Source organism: Pseudochaenichthys georgianus, chromosome 1 (genome assembly GCF_902827115.2).
Source record: "Pseudochaenichthys georgianus chromosome 1, fPseGeo1.2, whole genome shotgun sequence".
NCBI classification, from domain to species: Eukaryota; Metazoa; Chordata; class Actinopteri; order Perciformes; family Channichthyidae; genus Pseudochaenichthys; species Pseudochaenichthys georgianus.
In genome coordinates this window covers 21,673,615-21,692,989 of record NC_047503.1, presented here as the reverse complement: position 1 = coordinate 21,692,989, position 19,375 = coordinate 21,673,615, and the positions used below count along the sequence as shown (strand labels likewise).

At 45.3% G+C, this 19,375-nt stretch overlaps 1 protein-coding gene across 1 annotated transcript in view; it reads right to left on the bottom strand.

Annotated features, from left to right (window-relative positions):
- tusc3 (tumor suppressor candidate 3) overlaps nt 1–19,375 on the bottom strand; it is a 139,124-nt gene that overhangs the window by 59,845 nt on the left and 59,904 nt on the right. The window contains exon 2 of the mRNA XM_034077137.1: nt 9,230–9,399. Coding sequence (XP_033933028.1) covers nt 9,230–9,399 — 170 coding nt within the window. The remainder of the gene's footprint in view (nt 1–9,229; nt 9,400–19,375) is intronic.

The following is a 19,375-nucleotide window of genomic DNA, read 5'->3' as shown; positions in this document are numbered from 1 at the left end:
ACCCTGATGGAGTACACATTGTCGCTGGTGATTTTAACCGGGCATCCTTAAAGACTGTTCTCCCAAAATGCAGCCAATATGTGAAAAGTGCCACCAGAGAGAGAAACATACTAGATCATGTTTACTGTAACATCAAGCAGGCATACAAAGCAGTGACACAGCCACATGTCGGCCAGTCAGACCATCTGTCACTGCATCTCATTCCAGCCTACACCCCCATCAGGAGACAATCAAAGCCCGTCACAAAACATATTGACACCTGGCCTGATGATGCCCTCTCTAGGCTTCAGGACTGCTTCAGTTGCACAGAGTGGAGTATATTTGAAAACCAAGACCTCAGTGACTACACCCAAGCTGTACTCTCCTACATCTCATACTGTGCTGGGAACGTTACTGTGAGGAAACGAACCAGAGTTTTCCCAAATCAGAAACCCTGGATGACAGGCGAAGTGCGGCTTCTCATCAGAGAGCGCAACGCCACTTTCAGATCAGGGGACAGAGAGAAGTACAGCACTGCTAGAGGAAATCTCAAGAGGGGAATTAAAGCTGCTAAGGAGAGCTATAGGAGAAAAATTGAGGGTCACATCTCAGATAACAACCCACGGCAAATATGGCAGGGAATACAGAACCTCACAAATTACCAGGGCAGGATCACTACAACAGTCCATTCTGACGCCTTGCTAGCAGAGGAATTAAACAGTTTCTTTGTACGATTTGAGGCAGTCAGACCAACAGCGCCCCCTCCAGTCTACAGCAGCACCTCACTAACACTTCATCAACACCAAGTGAGACGAGAACTGAGGTTAGTGAACCCCAGGAAAGCTGCAGGACCTGACGGTGTACCTGGGAAGGTACTTGTGTCATGTGCGGACCAACTATCTGAGATTTTCACCAGGATTTTTAATCTCTCCCTGACCCAAGCCATCATCCCATCATGCTTAAAATCAGCAATCATAATCCCCGCCCCCAAAACAACAGCAGCCAACAGCTGCCTAAACAACTTCAGGCCCATTGCCCTAACATCGGTAGTTATGAAATGCTTTGAGCGGTTGGTCTCGCATCACATCAAGGCCTGCCTCCCCTCAGCCTTCGATCCTCATCAGTTTGTCTTCAGGACAAACCGCTCCACGGAGGATGCCATTGCCATAACCCTCCACACCACACTAAGCCACCTGGAACATCCAGGGAACTATGTTAGACTTCTCTTCATAGATTACAGCTCAGCCTTTAACACCATCATCCCTGACATCCTCATCAATAAACTTCTTGACCTCCACCTGCCCCCCTCCACCTGTGCCTGGATAAAGGATTTCCTCACAAACAGACCACAATGTGTGAAACTGGGCTCCCATCTCTCTTCCACCCTAACACTCAGCACTGGCTCTCCCCAGGGCTGTGTGCTAAGTCCACTCCTGTATGCCTTATACACACATGACTGCTCTCCCACCTACCCTTCAAACACCATCATTAAATATGCAGACGACACCACTGTCATCGGGCTCGTCTCAGGAGGTGATGAGACAGCCTATAGAGAGGAGGTCCGTAAACTGACGGAGTGGTGCGCGGTCAACAACCTACTGCTTAACTCCATAAAAACGAAATAAATCATTATCGATTTCAGGAGAACAAGCATAGACCACGCCCCCCTCTACATTAATGGGGACTGTGTAGAGAGGGTGCCTTCATTTAAATTCCTGGGAGTCCACATCTCCCAGGAGCTCACCTGGTCCACAAACACCACGGCAGTGATAAAGAAGGCCCAGCAGCGACTGTACTTCCTGAGACTGCTCAGAAAGAACCATCTGAATCAGAAGCTGCTGGTGACCTTCTATCGCTCGACAGTTGAGAGCGTCCTCACATACTGCATCTCTGCTTGGTATGCAGGGTGCTCGGCTGCCGACAGGAAGGCTCTGCAGAGGGTCATTAACACGGCCCAGAGGATTATTGGCTGCCCTCTGCCCTCCCTGGAAGACATCACCAGGTCTCGCTGCCTCAGGAGGACCAGTTCCATCCTGAAGGACTCATCCCACCCAGCCCGTCATCTGTTCGACCTGCTGCCCTCGGGCCGGCGCTACCGTTCACTGAAAGCCCGCACCTCCAGACTCACAAACAGTTTCTTCCCATGGGCCATTAGGACATTAAACACACAAAAATAACTCCCCACATCCCCACTGTGCAATAATCCTGGTCTGTTTTTATGTATACTGTAATATTTATCATATATATATATTTTATCATAATTCTATTTTATTCATCTATTTATTTATTTATTAATCCTGGTCATCTACTTGACGATCCGAAGCTGTGTGCACTACTTGCTGGTCGTAACTGTCAGACCTTTTATTTTGTGTTTTAATATGTCTGTTTTTAAAGCACTCGCTGGAGCAGCAACCATGAATCTCGTTGTATATATGTACCATGACAATAAAAGCTTTTGAATTTGAATTTGAAAAATCCTGTTGGAATAATATCAAGGCAGCAGGAGGAGGATTTCAGAAGTTGTATAATGTCCTCTAGGTTTTTATCATTAATCTGATGGAATTGTGTCATGATGTCTGAATTGATGTTAAGTGGACACAGAGACAACACATTTGCTGTTCCTGATGCAGAGGCACTGACTGCTTGTCTGATTTTCTGAATTTTGTCAGTGAAAAAGGAGGCAAAATCATTGCATGCCCTGGTGGATAGAAATTCAGAGGCTACTGACACTGGGGGGTTAGTTAGTCTGTCGATGGTAGCAAACAAGGCACGTGCGTTGTTTTTGTTTTTGGTAATGATGTCAGAGAAGAACGATTGTCGTGCGTTTTTCAATTCCAAATTATAAAGGCCAAGTCTCTCTTTATAAATGTCAAAGTGAACCTGGAGATTTGTTTTTCGCCACCTGCGTTCAGCTTTTCGACATTCTCTTTTTTCTGTTTTCACGGTCATGGCCTTTCTCCATGGTAGGATGTCAACCAGGACAGCGCTGTGCCAGTGACACCTAGGAGGTCTGAGAGGCGGGTGAGGAGGATGTTGTGAGAGATGGTGTCAAATGCTGCAGAGAGATCCAGGAGGATGAGGATGCTGAGGCGGCCAGAGTCAGCAGCAATGAGGAGATCGTTGGTGATCTTCATGAGGGCGGTCTCAGTGCTGTGTTGCTGTCTGAAGCCGGATTGGAAGGGCTCATAGAGCTCATGGTTGGACATGTACAGATGGAGTTGGCCGGCGACCACTCTTTCCAGAGTTTTGCTGAGGAAGGGAAGGTTGGAGATCGGCCGGTGGTTCTGGAGGGCGTTGGGGTCCAGGCCAGGTTTTTTGAGTATGGGGGTGACTGAGGCCAGTTTGAAGCTGGTCGGGACTATACCAGGAGCCAGAGAAGCGTTGATGATGACCACCATGTAGGGACAGAGGGTGGGTAGGCAGTCCTTGACCAGGGCTGTGGGCATGGGGTCCAGGGAGCAGGTGGAGGTCTTGGCCGAGCTGACCAGTTTGGCCACTTGGAGAGCATCCACAGGGGAGAAGGAGGAGAGGTTGGAGTGGGAGAGGCGCGGCGCTTGGGGTGCGTTACCAGGTGAATGAGGTGCAGGTAGGGGGGAAGGGCCAGTCACCAGGAGCTGCTGATGGATGGCCTCGACTTTCGCCTGGAAGAAGTCGAGGAATTTGGAGCACAGATCGGGAGCCCCTGAGGGCTGGGGGGCATCAGGGGGCCGTAGTAGGCGGTTGATGGTGGAGAACAGTCTTCTGGGGTTGCTTTGCTGAGCACCAATGAGACGGGAGTAGTAGTGAGTCTTGGCATGGGAGAGAGCTTCCTTATACGTTTTGATATGCTCACGAAAGGCCAGGAGGTGGACTGTGAGGCCAGTTTTTTTGGAGAGCCTCTCCAGCTGGCGACCAGAGGCCTTCAAACGGCGGAGTTCAGTGGTGAACCAGGGGGCAGAGCGGGTGAAGGAAACAGTCCGGGTTTTAATGGGGGCCCCACGAGCCGGGTTACAGCCCACGAGCCGGGTTGTAACATATGGGGGCTCGTGGTTGAACCTGGTCGTTTCGGATGTACCTTTCGAAAATGGAGTTGTTGTGTCGTGAACAGAGAATAACTTAATACACAGCTGTAGCGTGTTACGAGCAGTGGGCCGTGATGCGGCGCACAGCTGGTTGTTTGGGAGTAAGGCAAGGCAAGGCAAGTTTATTTATATAGCACTTTTCAACGCAAGGCAATTCAAAGTGCTTTACAAAAAATGAAAGACATTAAGCATTAAAGAAGAAAAGCTAATAAAATAAGCATTAAAAGGAAAAATACATGGATAAAAGTAGTCTTGACGAGGGTAAGTGTTTCGTTGTGAACGACAGTAAGGGTGGCACACGGATTATTTTATTCACGGCAGTCACGTACCGTTGGTACTGTCCCTGTTAGGTCTAGTACGGTCTCTCTTGGAGGTCGTAGGGGGGGTTGTAGTGTGGTGTGAAAGTGGTTAGAGCTATTAGCTCGGGAGCACGCCGAGGCTGCGGGTGGAGTTGCCGGTTTTTTCGGTCGCTTCGCCGGGCTTACGGTATTTAGTGCGTAAGTACCCGCCATAACTAGCACCTGAAGACTAGCGGGGAGTTTAGCTAGTTCTGTAGGCAGTTAGAGGGACGGGCCACGGTAGCGTGGCTGTGTAGTAGCGTGAGCGTGCACTCAGTGTTGTCATGATGGAGAGTGTGGAGGAGTTTGTGAGAGCGCCTACAGAGGAGCTACTGGAGGGCTTCTCAGGTGAGCAGCTGGTCTGTGTGGCTGAACATTTCCACTTGGATGTTGGGAATAAGAGGATGAAGGAAAACATAAGAGGGATTGTTAGAGCAAATTTGTTTGAGTTAGGTGTTTTCAAAGGAGGAAAACATACTGTTAATCCTAGCAGAGACAGTGGCAGTACGTCTGGCTGCAGTGATACAGGCCTGACTTTTGAACAGAGAAAGGAGTTGCTGTTGTTGCAAACAGAAATGGAGAAGCTGGCAGTGGAAAAAATAAGGGGGGAGGTAGAAATTACAAGGCTTGAGTTAGAGGAGCGGAGGTTGGGTTTTCCTGCCGGTGGTGCAGGTCAGGTCTAATTTCCCTGGTAGAGCAACTCCATTTGACGTTGGCAGTAATTTGCGGTTGGTGCCTCGGTTAGTGAAGGAGACCCAGATCTTTTTTTTCCCTGTTCGAACGTGTAGCTGAGACCAGAGAGTGGTCTGACGCTGAGGGGACCTTATTGTTACAGTGTGTAAGACTGCTGTGTTGAAGGCATACGAGTTGGTCCCTGAGGCCTATCGACAGAGGTTCAGGTCCTGGGAGAAGTCTAGCGGACAGACCCATGTTGAGTTTGCCAGGGATCTGGTTACTTTTTTCGGTAGGTGGTGTAACTCTTTGAAAGTGGATATGTATGTCGCATTATGTGAGTTGATGGTGTTGGAGCAATTTAAAAATTATGTGCCCAGCCACATTGCGGTTTACATCAGCGAGCGTAAGGTGAAAACTGCTGCAGAGGCTGCTACGCTGGCAGATGACTATGTTTTAACGCACAGAGGCAAATGCGACTTCAGGGTCCAGGATGAAGGGGGTATGTATCGTGCAGGAGGGAGATGGGAGGAGAAAAATAGGTCGACCTGGGGTAGACCTGAGTGTGAGATGCGAGGTCAGCGCGAGGGTGATTTGGAAATCTGTCATTACTGCAGGGAGAGAGGGCACTGGAAGGCTGACTGTCCAAAAGCTAAGGCTAAAAGGGGGAACTGTGTAGGCCACTCTGCTGCTTGTGCTGTGTCTGTGGTGCCGTTACCTGTCATCTCTCCCTGTCAGCAGATTAATGAGCCATGCGGGTGGAAGGACCCACTGTTTTCTGCATTTGTGTCAACCGGATACGTGTCATTGGTGGGAAGTGATATCAGCGTGCCGGTAAAGATTTTGAGAGACACTGCATCGTATGACTCATACATTCTGAGCTTTGTGTTACCATTTTCGGACAAATCTGGAACTGGGGATTTTGTCCGGATGCGAGGTATGGGAATGAATGTTGAGCCTGTTCCTCTGCATTCTGTTGTGCTTAACTCAGGTCTGGTGCAGGGTGAGGTCGCCATGGGGTTCCGTCCTGTAATGCCAATCGGTGGTGTGGATGTTATCCTGGGTAACGGCCTGGATGGCAGCCGTGTGTGGGCTGAGGGTCCACCGCCTACCATGCAGTCATCTTCACCCACTGTGACTGTTAAGGCAAGGGAGAATGTCAAGTGCTCTCCTGCAGTGTTGGTGGCTTGCTCTGTGACCCGGGCTGTGAGCCGTGCACAGGAGGGATCTGAGCAGGGTGAAGAGGTCAGTGCAAGAGATTCTGTGGTTATTCCTGACTGGTTGTTGTCGGCATCCCGCAGTGAGTTGGTGATGGAGCAGAAAGCGGATGTCTCCCTCAGTCCGTTTTTTGAGGCGGTTCTCCACCGAGGATGGAAATGGTGTCACCAGGGGTTATCAGCTGCAAGGGGGATTGCTGGTCAGGAAGTGGTGGTCACGTGGGAAAGGCTTCGTTGGTGGGCCAGTGTATCAGATTGTGGTTCCTGTCAGGTTTCGCGAGGAGGTCCTCAGAAAAGTGCATGGGCAGTCGGGACATCTGGGTGTCCGTAAAGCATGTGGTTACGTGTTGCGGTATTTCTTTTGGCCTGGGTTGAGGAGAGATGTGTCTCGGCATGTTGGATCGTGTCACGCGTGTCGGATGGGTGTGCCAGTTCGGCAGCAACCTGGGGGTCAGGTCTTGGGTTTATTGCCGGGGGCTAGGTTGCGGTTTCTGAGGGGACATTCCGGGTTCTTCCAGGTTCTGGGTCAAGGGACTGGCCAGAGTGGTTTTCTGTCCGCGCCGGAATATCGGAGAAGAGCTCCTAGCTATTTGGGTACTTAACGGTGTTCTTATGGGGTGGAGTGTGACGACCCCTCCACACCACGTGGGGTGCCGTCTGGTTGTGTGTGTGTGTTGTGTGTGATTGCAGGTTCCAGCTGCAGCTGTCTGATGAGGCGCACCTGCCGGATGAGCTACACCTGATGAAACAGGATATAGGAGGAGCCCAGCCGGTTACGTCGCTCTCACTCCTCTGGGCACTTTCTCTGCGCCAGTTTCAGGGACCTGATGCTGGTGTCTATTTAGTTGACGTGTTTAACAAATAAACGTATATTTTTACCTCTCGTCTCGCCTCCCTGCTTTATGTTACAGCCCACGAGCCGGGTTGTAACAATGCTATCATCGTAAACAGGTAAACAACAATGTCTACATAAAAACGTGAGTTTGTCTGAATAGCTAACTTACTCCTGCGTTTACTACATTCTCTCACGTTTTGTCCTGATCCATTAAATGTTATATAAAAACCTGTCTGAAAATGAGCTGATCAGATTTTGGCCACTTTATGATGTCATAACGAGTGTTTGGCTTGTGTAACCATTAGCCAATAACCAACCAAGGTAACCACCCCCCCCCCCCCCCCCCACCTTATCACCTGAATCTCCTCCTAGAGCACCTTTGTGTTCTGTTTAACCAATTATCTCTCAGAGGGGCGTGGGGAGGGGCTCCTTATTTTTCATCTAAAGTAACAGACAGTAGTGTTGTCACGATACCAACATTTTGGTTTCGATACCGATACCAAGTCAAGAATTGCGATTCCGATTCTTTTTCGATACTTTTCTAAAAAAAAGGGAAACAGTCTTAAATGTAATTATTGTGCTTTATTTCACACCAGAACCATAACCATAACACAAACTTTTAAACAATGAGAACAATAAACAAAATAAATGACAATAATTCGTATTAAATAAAAACTTTTTTGTTTTATACAATATAATTTTTTTTATATTTTATTAACATGTAATAGTACAGTAATACAAATAATTATTGACAAAATGTATATTGCAGATGTTAGCCACATTGGTAAGTTAGCTACAAAGATATTAGACAGTTATCATCATTAATTGCCTCGTCAAACTACGAAAACGTTCGTTTGTCACAAAATAAATTACACTTGTTTGACTCGTCTTTTTTGTCAACAAGCCGAGGCGCAGCGGCAGTTGCACTCCCACTTGCAGCCATGCTTCTCGTTTTCTCACATGCTCTGGCAGCTAGCGCGTGCACGAGAGAGGGGAGGGACTTAGAGCGTGCTTGAGAGGGGCGGGACTGCAGGCACGGCTGCAGTGCAGGGAGTGGAAGCAGAGCGCTGAACACACACGGCTCTTATTAAAACGGCACTTTCTCACCGGAGTACTTTCCCCCGTCATTCTTAAAGTACCGATACTAATGAAACGGAGGAATCGTACCGTTTTTAATGGCAGGGTATCGCGGCACTTTTCAAGTATCGGTACACCGTGCAACACTAACAGACAGAGAATCAGCATTTTGAAACAGGGCTGAAACAGAGGGGATTATGAGATGCACGATCTGTTTGGTATTTTGAGCCAAACACTTCAGAGACATGTTTTGTATATATCTGAGACCTATAATATATTGATGAAAAGAGTATAATAGGGGACCTTTAATGTAATGATCTGCTATGAACAACGAGACCTGAACATCCGATGGTGGTTCTCATAACTGCACTGACACATCTCAAATAGCTTCAGGACCACGGAAAGCTCCACACGCAATATGAAAACCAGTGCTGTGTGCAGAGCTGTCCGTGGTCCTGAAATACTGGGATTGTCAGGAAGTTAGCTGGATTCAAATATTAATTAAATGAAACTCTAAACGTCAATCAAACTTCTAATCTTGTATTGGCATGTTTGACCCTGACATGATGCAAGTCTGCTTTTGTAAATAAAAATCAAATGTAAAGCTTGCTACCAGGACTTTGGGAACATCTCCTGATGTATGAAATGCTTTGAGTTTGCAAGTGTGAAAGTAGGTCTTGTTGGCCTTGTTCTGTGGAATGTATTCAGCCCCTTTGGAAGTACGGCAGGCTGTAGTTCCTTTGATCCAAATGTCAACGTGACCCACAGGTTGTTGTTATATAGTGCTGTTTTCTGTGTTTCCAGAGGTGTGCAAGGGAATGTGTGTATGTGGAAGGAAAGCACATGAAATACCAGATGAGTTCGAGGACATCTGTGCTTGTGTGTTTGATTCTTCTTAGAAGAAGAGAGGGATGGCTATTAAAGCAGGGGGAATGCAGATTATGGCCTGAGTGAGGTGCATTGATCGTGCGTGTGTGTGTGTGTGTGTGTGTGTGTGTGTGTGTGTGTGTGTGTGTGTGTGTGTGTGCGTGCGTGCGTGTGTGTGTATACCTGCAGACAGAGCACTGCCTCTGAGGCTGCAGGGCGGTGAACATGACGATGACAGAGTAGTTCCTGGGCGGGGCCTTGACGAAGCGACGGAACTTGTCCCCGTTCATCCGGACGACGGAGCGCCGAGAGGACCACTCCATCATCTGGTCCACCTTCTCCGACAGCAGGTTCTGAATAAAACACACAAGGAAAAGGGCAGTGAGGAAAATGCATATCATTAAGACCTTAGATTCAAACAGGAATATTACTCCTTTGAGTCCAACAGAGTTAAGCGACAGCAGATTTTAAAAAGGAATTTAGATTATTTAAAATGTAAGAAACTCTTCCGTTGGAATGCCACTAAGTACATTACATTTGTCTTCCGACTTGTTTGTGCAGCTTTATTAACTACATTTCAAAGAGAAATGTCAAATGTGTTATTATTATCAAGTGTTGGTTACTTTCCATGTTGAAAATGAGCATATAAACATACAAAGACAGTTTTAAATATGATACATTATTCGATTGATATTCCCCAAAAATATTAATGTTACATATTATAATTAGTAATTTTGGAGAAACCAGCTCGAGTGCGCTAGAATTTGAAAATACACAACCGGAAAAAATCTGCCACTTCCTTACAGAGCCCCTCCTCCAACACACACGAACGCGCACATGACCAATGAGGGCACGAGATAAGTTTGTGCACAGATGGAAGGCTGACAGGCAGGTAGGCCATCCAGTTATTTTAGCCGGGCCGGCTAAAATGATTGGTCGTGCTTTTTACAGTACTACGGCTTCCACAGATGACGTTTTTTATGGATGTTTTGTCAAAGCACTTAAGACAGGGATGGGCAAATGGCGGCCCGCGGGCCGCATGCGGCCCCCACCTCCTCTTTTTGCGGCCCTCAGATTAATTTATAAACAACGTAATTAATACGTATTTTTTTTGTACGTGTAGTACTGATACCGTCCACTAGTTACGTCGCGAGCTGCGTAGATGATTTCAAATACCGCGAAATAATCTGTGACGCATTTGTGTGTATTGTGTATTGCTCACAAGAAACACCGGCTGTTGTTATGCCTGCTGTGACGTTAAGTTGCCTCTTGTAATTATGCCATTACAAGCTTAAAAGTTGTTTTTATCATCTGAATTTGGCGAAACAAGTTTAATATTCTTAAAACCAAGACTTTGTTTATTTGAAATCAGATGAAAACAAACTGTCACGCCATGTTATCTATGATTACTACGCTTTTCATTCATAATTTCAGCGGGAGGGAGGGGGAGCGGTGCTGAGGAACAGCAGTCTGACAGGTGTCTGTGTTGACATTCCCCTTATTGTGGAATAAGGGGAATGCAGAGACTGGCTACAAGTGTTTTAGGTTCAAGTTAGACAACTAATGTCTGGGTTAGTGTTCATAACTTCATGTGTATGTCATCTCATGGTTAATCTCAATACACACACATTTTCCGTGCTTTCCAATAGTTTAAAATAGTTGTATTCCACTGTTTAATAACCTGTTCAATACAAACATGCCACTTGTAAAAATGAAATAAAATTTCTGTGAACTGATATTTGTTTTGATCCCATTTTTGGGGGATGTTCACTTTGATTGTAAAATGTCAATGAAGATGTCAGATTTTGTATATTTGTTAATAATTACATACAACACATGGAATTTTTGTGTGTGTGTGTTCCAAGTGAATCTGCGGCCCCCTGGTGGCCAGTACATCAATGATGTGGCCCCCACCACCATCAAAGTTGCCCATCCCTGACTTAAGATATTCATTGCTATCGGGATGTTAAGAGCATTCCATGGAATATAACAAAAAGTGTATCTCGGGCCGGTTTCTCAAACTTACCTCCCCCTCCTTTAAGCTCAAGATAGAAAATATAAAGATGCTTTAGGTAGAAATAGTTGCTAATATATAAAGAGGAATACTTTTACTCGTATTCATGTAATTCCCATAATGCTGCAGTTCCATACTGTGGCATTACTACTTTTAATAATATGTATTCTGCTATCGCTCCTGTCATTACATTACATTGCATTTAGCTGACGCTTTTATCCAAAGCGACTTACAATAAGTACATTCGACCAGGAAGACACAACCTTGAGGAAAACAGAATCATATAAGTACATCAGGTTTTAAAGAGCCAATCATTTCAAGTGATGCTCAACTGGCTTTAGATAAGCCAGTCCTTTATTAGTATACAAGTGCTCTGTTAGCAGTTCTTTGTTAGTCATTCTATCGCTCGAGGTGAAGTCGAAAGAGATGAGTTCTCAGTCTGTGCCGGAAGATGTGTAAGCTTTCTGCCGTCCTGATTTCAATGGGGAGCTCATTCCACCATTTTGGAGCCAGGATAGCAAACCCACGTGTTTTTGCTGATGGGAACTTGGGTCCTCCTCGCAGTGAGGGTGCAGCGAGTCGTTTGGCTGATGCAGAGCGAAGTGCACATGCTGGGGTGTACGGTTTAACCATGTCCTGGATGTAGGAAGGGCCAGATCCATTCGCAGCATGGTACGCAAGTACCAGTGTCTTGAAGTGGATTCTAGCAGTTACCGGAAGCCAGTGAAGGGAGCGGAGGAGCGGAGTGGTGTGGGAACATTTAAGAAGGTTGAAGACCAGACGAGCCGCTGCATTCTGGATGAGCTGCAGAGGTCGGATGGCACATGCAGGTAGACCAGCCAGGAGGGAGTTGCAGTAGTCTAGGCGTGAGGTGACGAGAGCCTGGACCAGAAGCTGGGTCGCTTTCTGGGTCAGCTGGGGACGCATCCTCCTGATGTTGTAAAGTGTGTATCTGCAGCAGCCGGTTGTAGCAGCGATGTTTGCAGTGAAGGACAGGTTGTTATCCAGGATCACACCCAGATTCCTTGCAGTCTGGGTCGGGGAAACAACAGAGGTGCCGATGTTGATAGTTAGGTCAAGAGTGGGACAATCTTTTCCCGGAAGGAAAAGCACTTCAGTTTTGTCAAGGTTGAGCTTGAGGTGATGAGCGGACATCCACTGAGAGATGTCAGCTAGACAAGCAGAGATGCGTGCGACCACCTGGGTCTCTGAGCGGGGAAAGGACAGAATTAATTGGGTGTCGTCAGCGTAGCAGTGGTATGAAAAACCATGCGGGCTAATGACAGATCCGAGCGAGTTTGTGTACAGGGAGAAGAGGAGGGGACCAAGAACAGAGCCCTGAGGGAGAAAAAGCCCCAAAGAGAAGATGAAAGACATGCTTTAACATTCTGAAAAAATGACCCGTCGGTACAATAATATCACCCAGCTTGCCACAGAATATATACAAGTCCTTGATTTAGTTTTGCCCTAAAACTTGCCCTAAATTATTTTTAATACATTCCAACTACCGTACTTTTCGGACTATAAAGCGCACCTGCATATAAGCCGCAGCAGCTAAATTGTCCGTCTGTCTTGCTCTCGTTCTGTCTCTCGGTTCCACTTTTACTTTGGCGCGCTACCTGTCTCACTCTTTTCCGGCCTCCAGCTTTTCCTGCTGGAGCCCGCCGCTTAAAGGTGGCGGGCGCAGACCGGTCATAGAGCCCATAGTGTTAAAGGTGGTTAATTTTACCTGTAAAATCCATAGATTTAGGAGGTTCCCTAGTGGCCGTTAGCTGTACAAAAAAAATGGGGAAAAAAGTCGCGGCTTATAGTCCGAAAAGTACGGTATTCAATGACCAGCGAGGAGCTGTACTTGATATGCTGGCTGCTTTGAAAAGTCCAAGGCTCGTACACAGCAAAGTGTTTCTGAATGCCAGTTCCTGAATCATGATTTTAAATAGGCTGACTCTTGGCCTGTTGTATACAACACACCTAACCATTATTAATAAAGAAGGATCTCTGGCTTCACAGTGTGTGCGTGTGCGTGTGCGTGTGTGTGTGTGTGTGTGTGTGTGTGTGTGTGTGTGTGTGTGTGTGTGTGTGTGTGTGTGTGTGTGTGTGTGCATGAGAGCCACAGTTCCGGGCTTTGTTTGTGTGTGAATTGTAGGTGCTGAATTAATCCGGTGCGGCTTAGCGAAAAGGTCACAACAGAGTCAGCATCGGAACATAACGCAAAAGGTGAACAACACACAGGATACATGAACACACAAAAACACCAGCTAGTGCCTCGGCAACGTTTATAAAGCTGAAATGCTTATGATGGCAAATTCATACTGTGGGACTGGGTAAGGATTCAGTGTGTCTGTGTGTGTGGGTGTGTGTGTGTGTGTGTGTGTGTGTGTGTGTGTGTGTGTGTGTGTGTGTGTGTGTGTGTGTAGTTCTCAGCAGGACACTGCTTATTACCCAATAGCATCATGTTTGCTCAAATTGAACTCTGAACTGATGAATGATGAAATACTGACTCTGCTGATGAAACACTTGTTTTCCAGCTCATCAAACTGTACAGCAAGAAATCAGTACGAGAAACATGTTTACATTTAAAATCATAAAAAATCAACTTGTTGTTGTGTGTGTGAACAAGACTGCACAAAATTGATGCTGAGGGTCTCGTTAATTGTTCATCTACTGGTATGGTATGTTTTTATTTAAAATCTAAGAGCATTCTAGTCGAGGCCGAGGGTGAATGCCATGCTTTTGGGTGATTAAATCATTGTTCTTATAGATTACCATCAGTAGTTATATCATTGATTTCTGTGTGATGGATCAGTTCTAAGCTGCTTCTCTAGAGAGAGAGAGGTAGCTACTTACGTAAAAAAGCAGAGAGGAGTAAGACTTGTACCCACCAGTAGAGAGATGACATTATCTACAGGTGTATGCATGGTTTCAATTCCAGACAAACACAATGCTACTCTTAACGTTGATAAAGGCTAGACGCTGAACGAGCTCTATTTTGCTGAACAAGTAATAAACATAGCAGTGAACATAAATATGTGCATATTGTGCACACATTATTTGTTGGTTCGACATCAATTATTAAAATGTTTTGCTCACTGAGCAAGCAGAGTTGATGGTTTCAACACAATTCATACGTCTCGCTCTCAGTTGCCAGACAACATATGCAGCCGGTCTGGATTGAACAGAAGGGAATTTGATGCAGGGCTCGAGTGCAGCACAGAAGAGTGGCTTTCTGAGATTGCACTTTACACCGGCATTGACTTTACACCAGCTATATGGCTAATGCATTGTAGCATGCACAGCGACTTCTCACTCTTTTTCTCTACATTCCTCTTTGAATCTATTGGCTATCAAGTAAACAGTAGCTAAATAATTTAACACTGCGTCGTACTCCTACTGCTAATCGAGCACAACATTTCACTCTCACACACTGACACTAACATACATACACAAAACACGACCAGGCTTCAGACACGAAGCAAAGCATTAGATAGAGAACATATCTCAAGGAAACTGCCTGGAGACAAGCTGAACAAAGACAAGCCAAAAAGAAAATGTGGAGGAGATAAAGAAGAGAATGAGACAGACTATTTTTGCCGTACTGCTTGTTCACTTCACACAATACACACTCCAGCGTTAATGGGCCATGTAAAATGAGAGACAGGATTTACTAAGATAGCACGATGAAGTACAATTCAAACACGGGTCAGAGTATACGCTCTCGTTTTGGGTGGTTTGAAAAACAAATTGATATATAAACAAATATTTATAATGGCAAATTGACACATCATCCTCAATCTAAGTTTAGGATCAAACATTTTCTTTATATTATATGCTTAATACCTTTAAGCAATAGCTCACGACAGGCCGTGGTATATGCTCATTATATCACAGCTAAGAGGCGTGGTTCAGCCCAACGGTATACTGTTTTTCTCAGACGCGGAGGGATACTGATTTGTTGTGATAAGTAACTTACAATTCTACCCGTGGTATACGCTCAGTAGCCGTTTTATAATGTGCTATAACTTCATAACGTTGGTTTTACAGTAAAAAACATGACTGATGCATTAATAGACATTAATTTTTCTCGTAGGAATGAAGTCTCTTTTCTGGAAAGTCGACTTTACCAGCAGACGGCAATTTCATTCAGAAAATAGAACATATTCTAACTAAAACTTGATTTAAGAAAAAGAGGGGGAATTAGAAATAAAGGACGGTCACTAATGAGAATATACTGTCTCAAATAAAAGGTTTAGTTCACATTTTGGTTGAGTTAAACGGCCAATATTAGAACATTTAGAGACATCATTAGTGTCTGCATCAAGACATAATGATGCATGTGAACTACCAAGTAGTAACATCACTTATTAGGATCGATTCATGCACTGAGGTATTTAAATGCCGTATGTTAGACCTTCAAGTGACTCCCACACATCAGTGTTATGGTTCCCTCTCTTACTTGACACACACACACACACACACACACACACACACACACACACACACACACACACACACACACACACACACACACACACACACACACACACACACACACACACACACACACACACACACACACACACACACACACACACACACACACACACACACACACACACACACACCGTGAATGGCCTATGACCATTACAAACATTTTCTACCCCACTGAGCACAGGGGGCACTAAAATGAATCAACATCTAAGGTGTGTGTGTGTGTGTGTGTGTGTGTGTGTGTGTGTGTGTGTGTGTGTGTGTGTGTGTGTGTGTGTGTGTGTGTGTGTGTGTGTGTAAATTACATTTATGTTGAAATGTGGTTTTGAGTTGATTGTGTCACCTGTTGACGGTGAGCCTGTGGGAGGGGCCATGGGTTCAAAAGGGACGGTGTTGGTTCCTTGTTGGTTGGGTTTTTTTGGACTGTGTCACTCTGAAGAATGTTGCAGTGAAGGCAACAGCTGGGACGTGTTCGGGGGTTTGTTGCAGAGAAGGCAACAGCCAGAACACGTTTACTCTGAATGAGTGAGGGACGGCCTGTTTGTGGATTTTATTTTGTTGTCTAACTTGTGCTGGTTCGCTATTCTTTTTTTGTTGCTGATATAAATAAAGTGTTTTTGGAGCTTAAACAACCGACTAAGCCATGTTTCGGACGGACAATTGAACCCCGTCACATGTATCCATCTGTATTTCTGTTACTCACTCTTTGAATGTCATACCCTCTGTCTCTCACACACAAACACACAAACACACACACACACACACACACACACACACACACACACACACACACACACACACACACACCACACACACACACACACACACACACACACACACACACACACACACACACACACACACACACACACACACACACACACACACACACACACACACACACACGGTCATAGTGTGGGCGGCAGACTATTTCAGTAGCACTTTACTGTTGACTAACTCTCTCTCTAGTTGCCCATTTCCTCTCATTCGCCTTTCTAATGTCAATTTATACTTGATCTTTGTAAGTCTTTTCTCTTTTTTTCCATCTTCAATTCATCCTTGACTCCCAGTCCTCCCGCAAGTCACTACAGCAAGCTAAAAGCCATATTATCGCTAAATATAGAACAGTGTTTCCCCTACCATTGTCTTGGAGCAGCGCCCCGCCAACGGAGCCCCCCGCCCCCCCTGAAATGCAAGGTGTAAAAAAAAAAAGATATATATACAGTGGGGCAAAAAGTATTTAGTCAGCCACCAATTGTGCAAGTTCACCCACTTAAAAAGATGAGAGGCCTGTAATTTTCATCCGAGGTACACTTCAACTATGAGAGACAAAATGGGGGGAAAGAATCCGGGAAATCACATTGTAGGATTTTTAATTTATTAATTGGTCAATTCCTCGGTAAAATAAGTATTTGGTCACCTACAAACAAACAAGATGTCTGGCTCTCACAGACCTGTAACTTCTTCTTTAAGAGCCTCCTCTGTCCTCCACTCGTTAACTGTATTAATGGCACTTGTTTGAACTCGTTATCAGTATAAAAGACACCTGTCCACAACCCCAAACAGTCACACTCCAAACTCCACGATGGCCAAGACCAAAGAGCTGTCAAAGGACACCAGAAACAAAATTGTAGACCTGCACCAGGCTGGGAAGACTGAATCTGCAATAGGTAAGCAGCTTGGTGTGAAGAAATCAACTGTGGACCAATTATTAGAAAATGGAAGACATACAAGACCACTGATAATCTCCCTCGATCTGGGGCTCCACACAAGATCTCACCATGTGGGGTCAAAATGATCACAAGAACGGTGAGCAAAAATCCCAGAACCACACAGGGGGACCTAGTCAATGACCTGCAGAGAGCTGGGACCAAAGTAACAAAGGCTACCATCAGTAACACACTACGCCGACAGGGACTCAAATCCTGCAGTGCCAGACGTGTCCCCCTGCTTAAGCCAGTACACGTCCAGGCCCGTCTGAAGTTTGCTAGAGAGCATTTAGATGATCCAGAAGAGGATTGAGAGGAATGTCATATGGTCAGATGAAACCAAAATAGAACTTTTTGATAAAAACTCAACTAGACGTGTTTGGAGGAGAAAGAATGCTGAGTTGCATCCAAAGAACACCATACCTACGGTGAAACATGGGGGTGGAAACATCATGCTTTGGGGCTGTTTTTCTGCAAAGGGACCAGGACGACTGATCCGTGTAAAGGAAAGAATGAATGGGGCCATGTATCGTGAGATTTTGAGTGACAACCTCCTTCCATCAGCAAGGGCATTGAAGATGAAACGTGGCTGGGTCTTTCAGCATGACAATGATCCCAAACACACCGCCCGGGCAACGAAGGAGTGGCTTCGTAAGAAGCATTTCAAGATCCTGGAGTGGCCTAGCCAGTCTCCAGATCTCAACCCTATAGAAAATCTTTGGAGGGAGTTGAAAGTCTGTGTTGCCCAGCGACAGCCCCAAAACACCACTGCTCTAGAGGAGATCTGCATGGAGGAATGGGCCAAATTACCAGCAACAGTGTGTGAAAACCTTGTGAAGACTTACAGAAAACGTTTGACCTCTGTCATTGCCAACAAAGGGTATATAACAAAGTATTGAGATGAAATTTTGTTATTGACCAAATACTTATTTTCCACCATAATTTGCAAATAAATTCTTTAAAAATCAGACAGTGATTTTCTGGATTTTTTTGTTCTCATTCTGTCTCTCATAGTTGAGGTATACCTAGGATGAAAATTACAGGCCTCTCATCTTTTTAAGTGGGAGAACTTGCACAATTGGTGGCTGACTAAATACTTTTATTTATATATATATATATATCACCAAATTGCAACCAATCTATATCTACTGTCACTTTTCACATTGAACATGTGCTCTTTTATTAAATAAACTAAACGCTTTCATTTTAAGTTGTAAGTTTAGTGTTTTTGACCCTAAGAAACACTGATGCATTAATCAATAACAATAATCCACAGCTCCTCTCTCTGCTCCAGAGGATTTAAAAAATATATATCCAAATGCCCCCCCCCCACCGCTCAGACAGCACCCCCCCAAAGCAGTACACCTAGGGGAAACACTGCAGAATAAAGATGAATTCCATGACTTTCAAAGAATAACATTATAGCAAACAAAGCATCTGCAAACTGAGGCGATTCGATGAGATTAAACCACTGGAGGAGAATAAACACTTCCGAGTGAGGGGGAAAAGGATCAGGGAAGAGAAAATAAGAAACCGGAAGATGACTCATTGAGTGTAAGGCAGAACTGACTCATGCACTGATGACCACACCGCGAGAAGTCATGGAGTGCATGAAGAAGACTGTTTTTTTGTTTTTCTCTGCAAGCCAGTCAGCCAGTCAGCCGATCAGTCCCTCAACCAGCTAGGTATCCCGTCAGTTCATGTATTTAGTTATCAAGGTAGCTAAATAGTAAATCAGTAAACATATGGAAGCCAGTCACTTACACAATCAATTAGTGAACAAAGCAGGCATTAAGCTGCAGAGTAAGTTCACCTGTCAATCAGCTGAGTGGCTCAACAACGCAATTAGCCAAATAAGTATTATCACATCTGACCTGCCAGAGCAAATGGTACTTCCTGCCACCTTACAATTAAGTAAATAAAACATCTCAATCATATAAGGAGAGCTGTAGCACATGCTCGCAGTAGTGGAGGAATGTTAAGATTTATACTGTGGCTTCAGGGCAAATCTCTTCTCAAAATCCATGTTGTTGTGAAGAGAAGTGCTTGACCTCGCTCTTCAAACTGTGGTCTACACTTCAGAGAAATCCCAACTGTTACCAGATGTAAGTATCTATT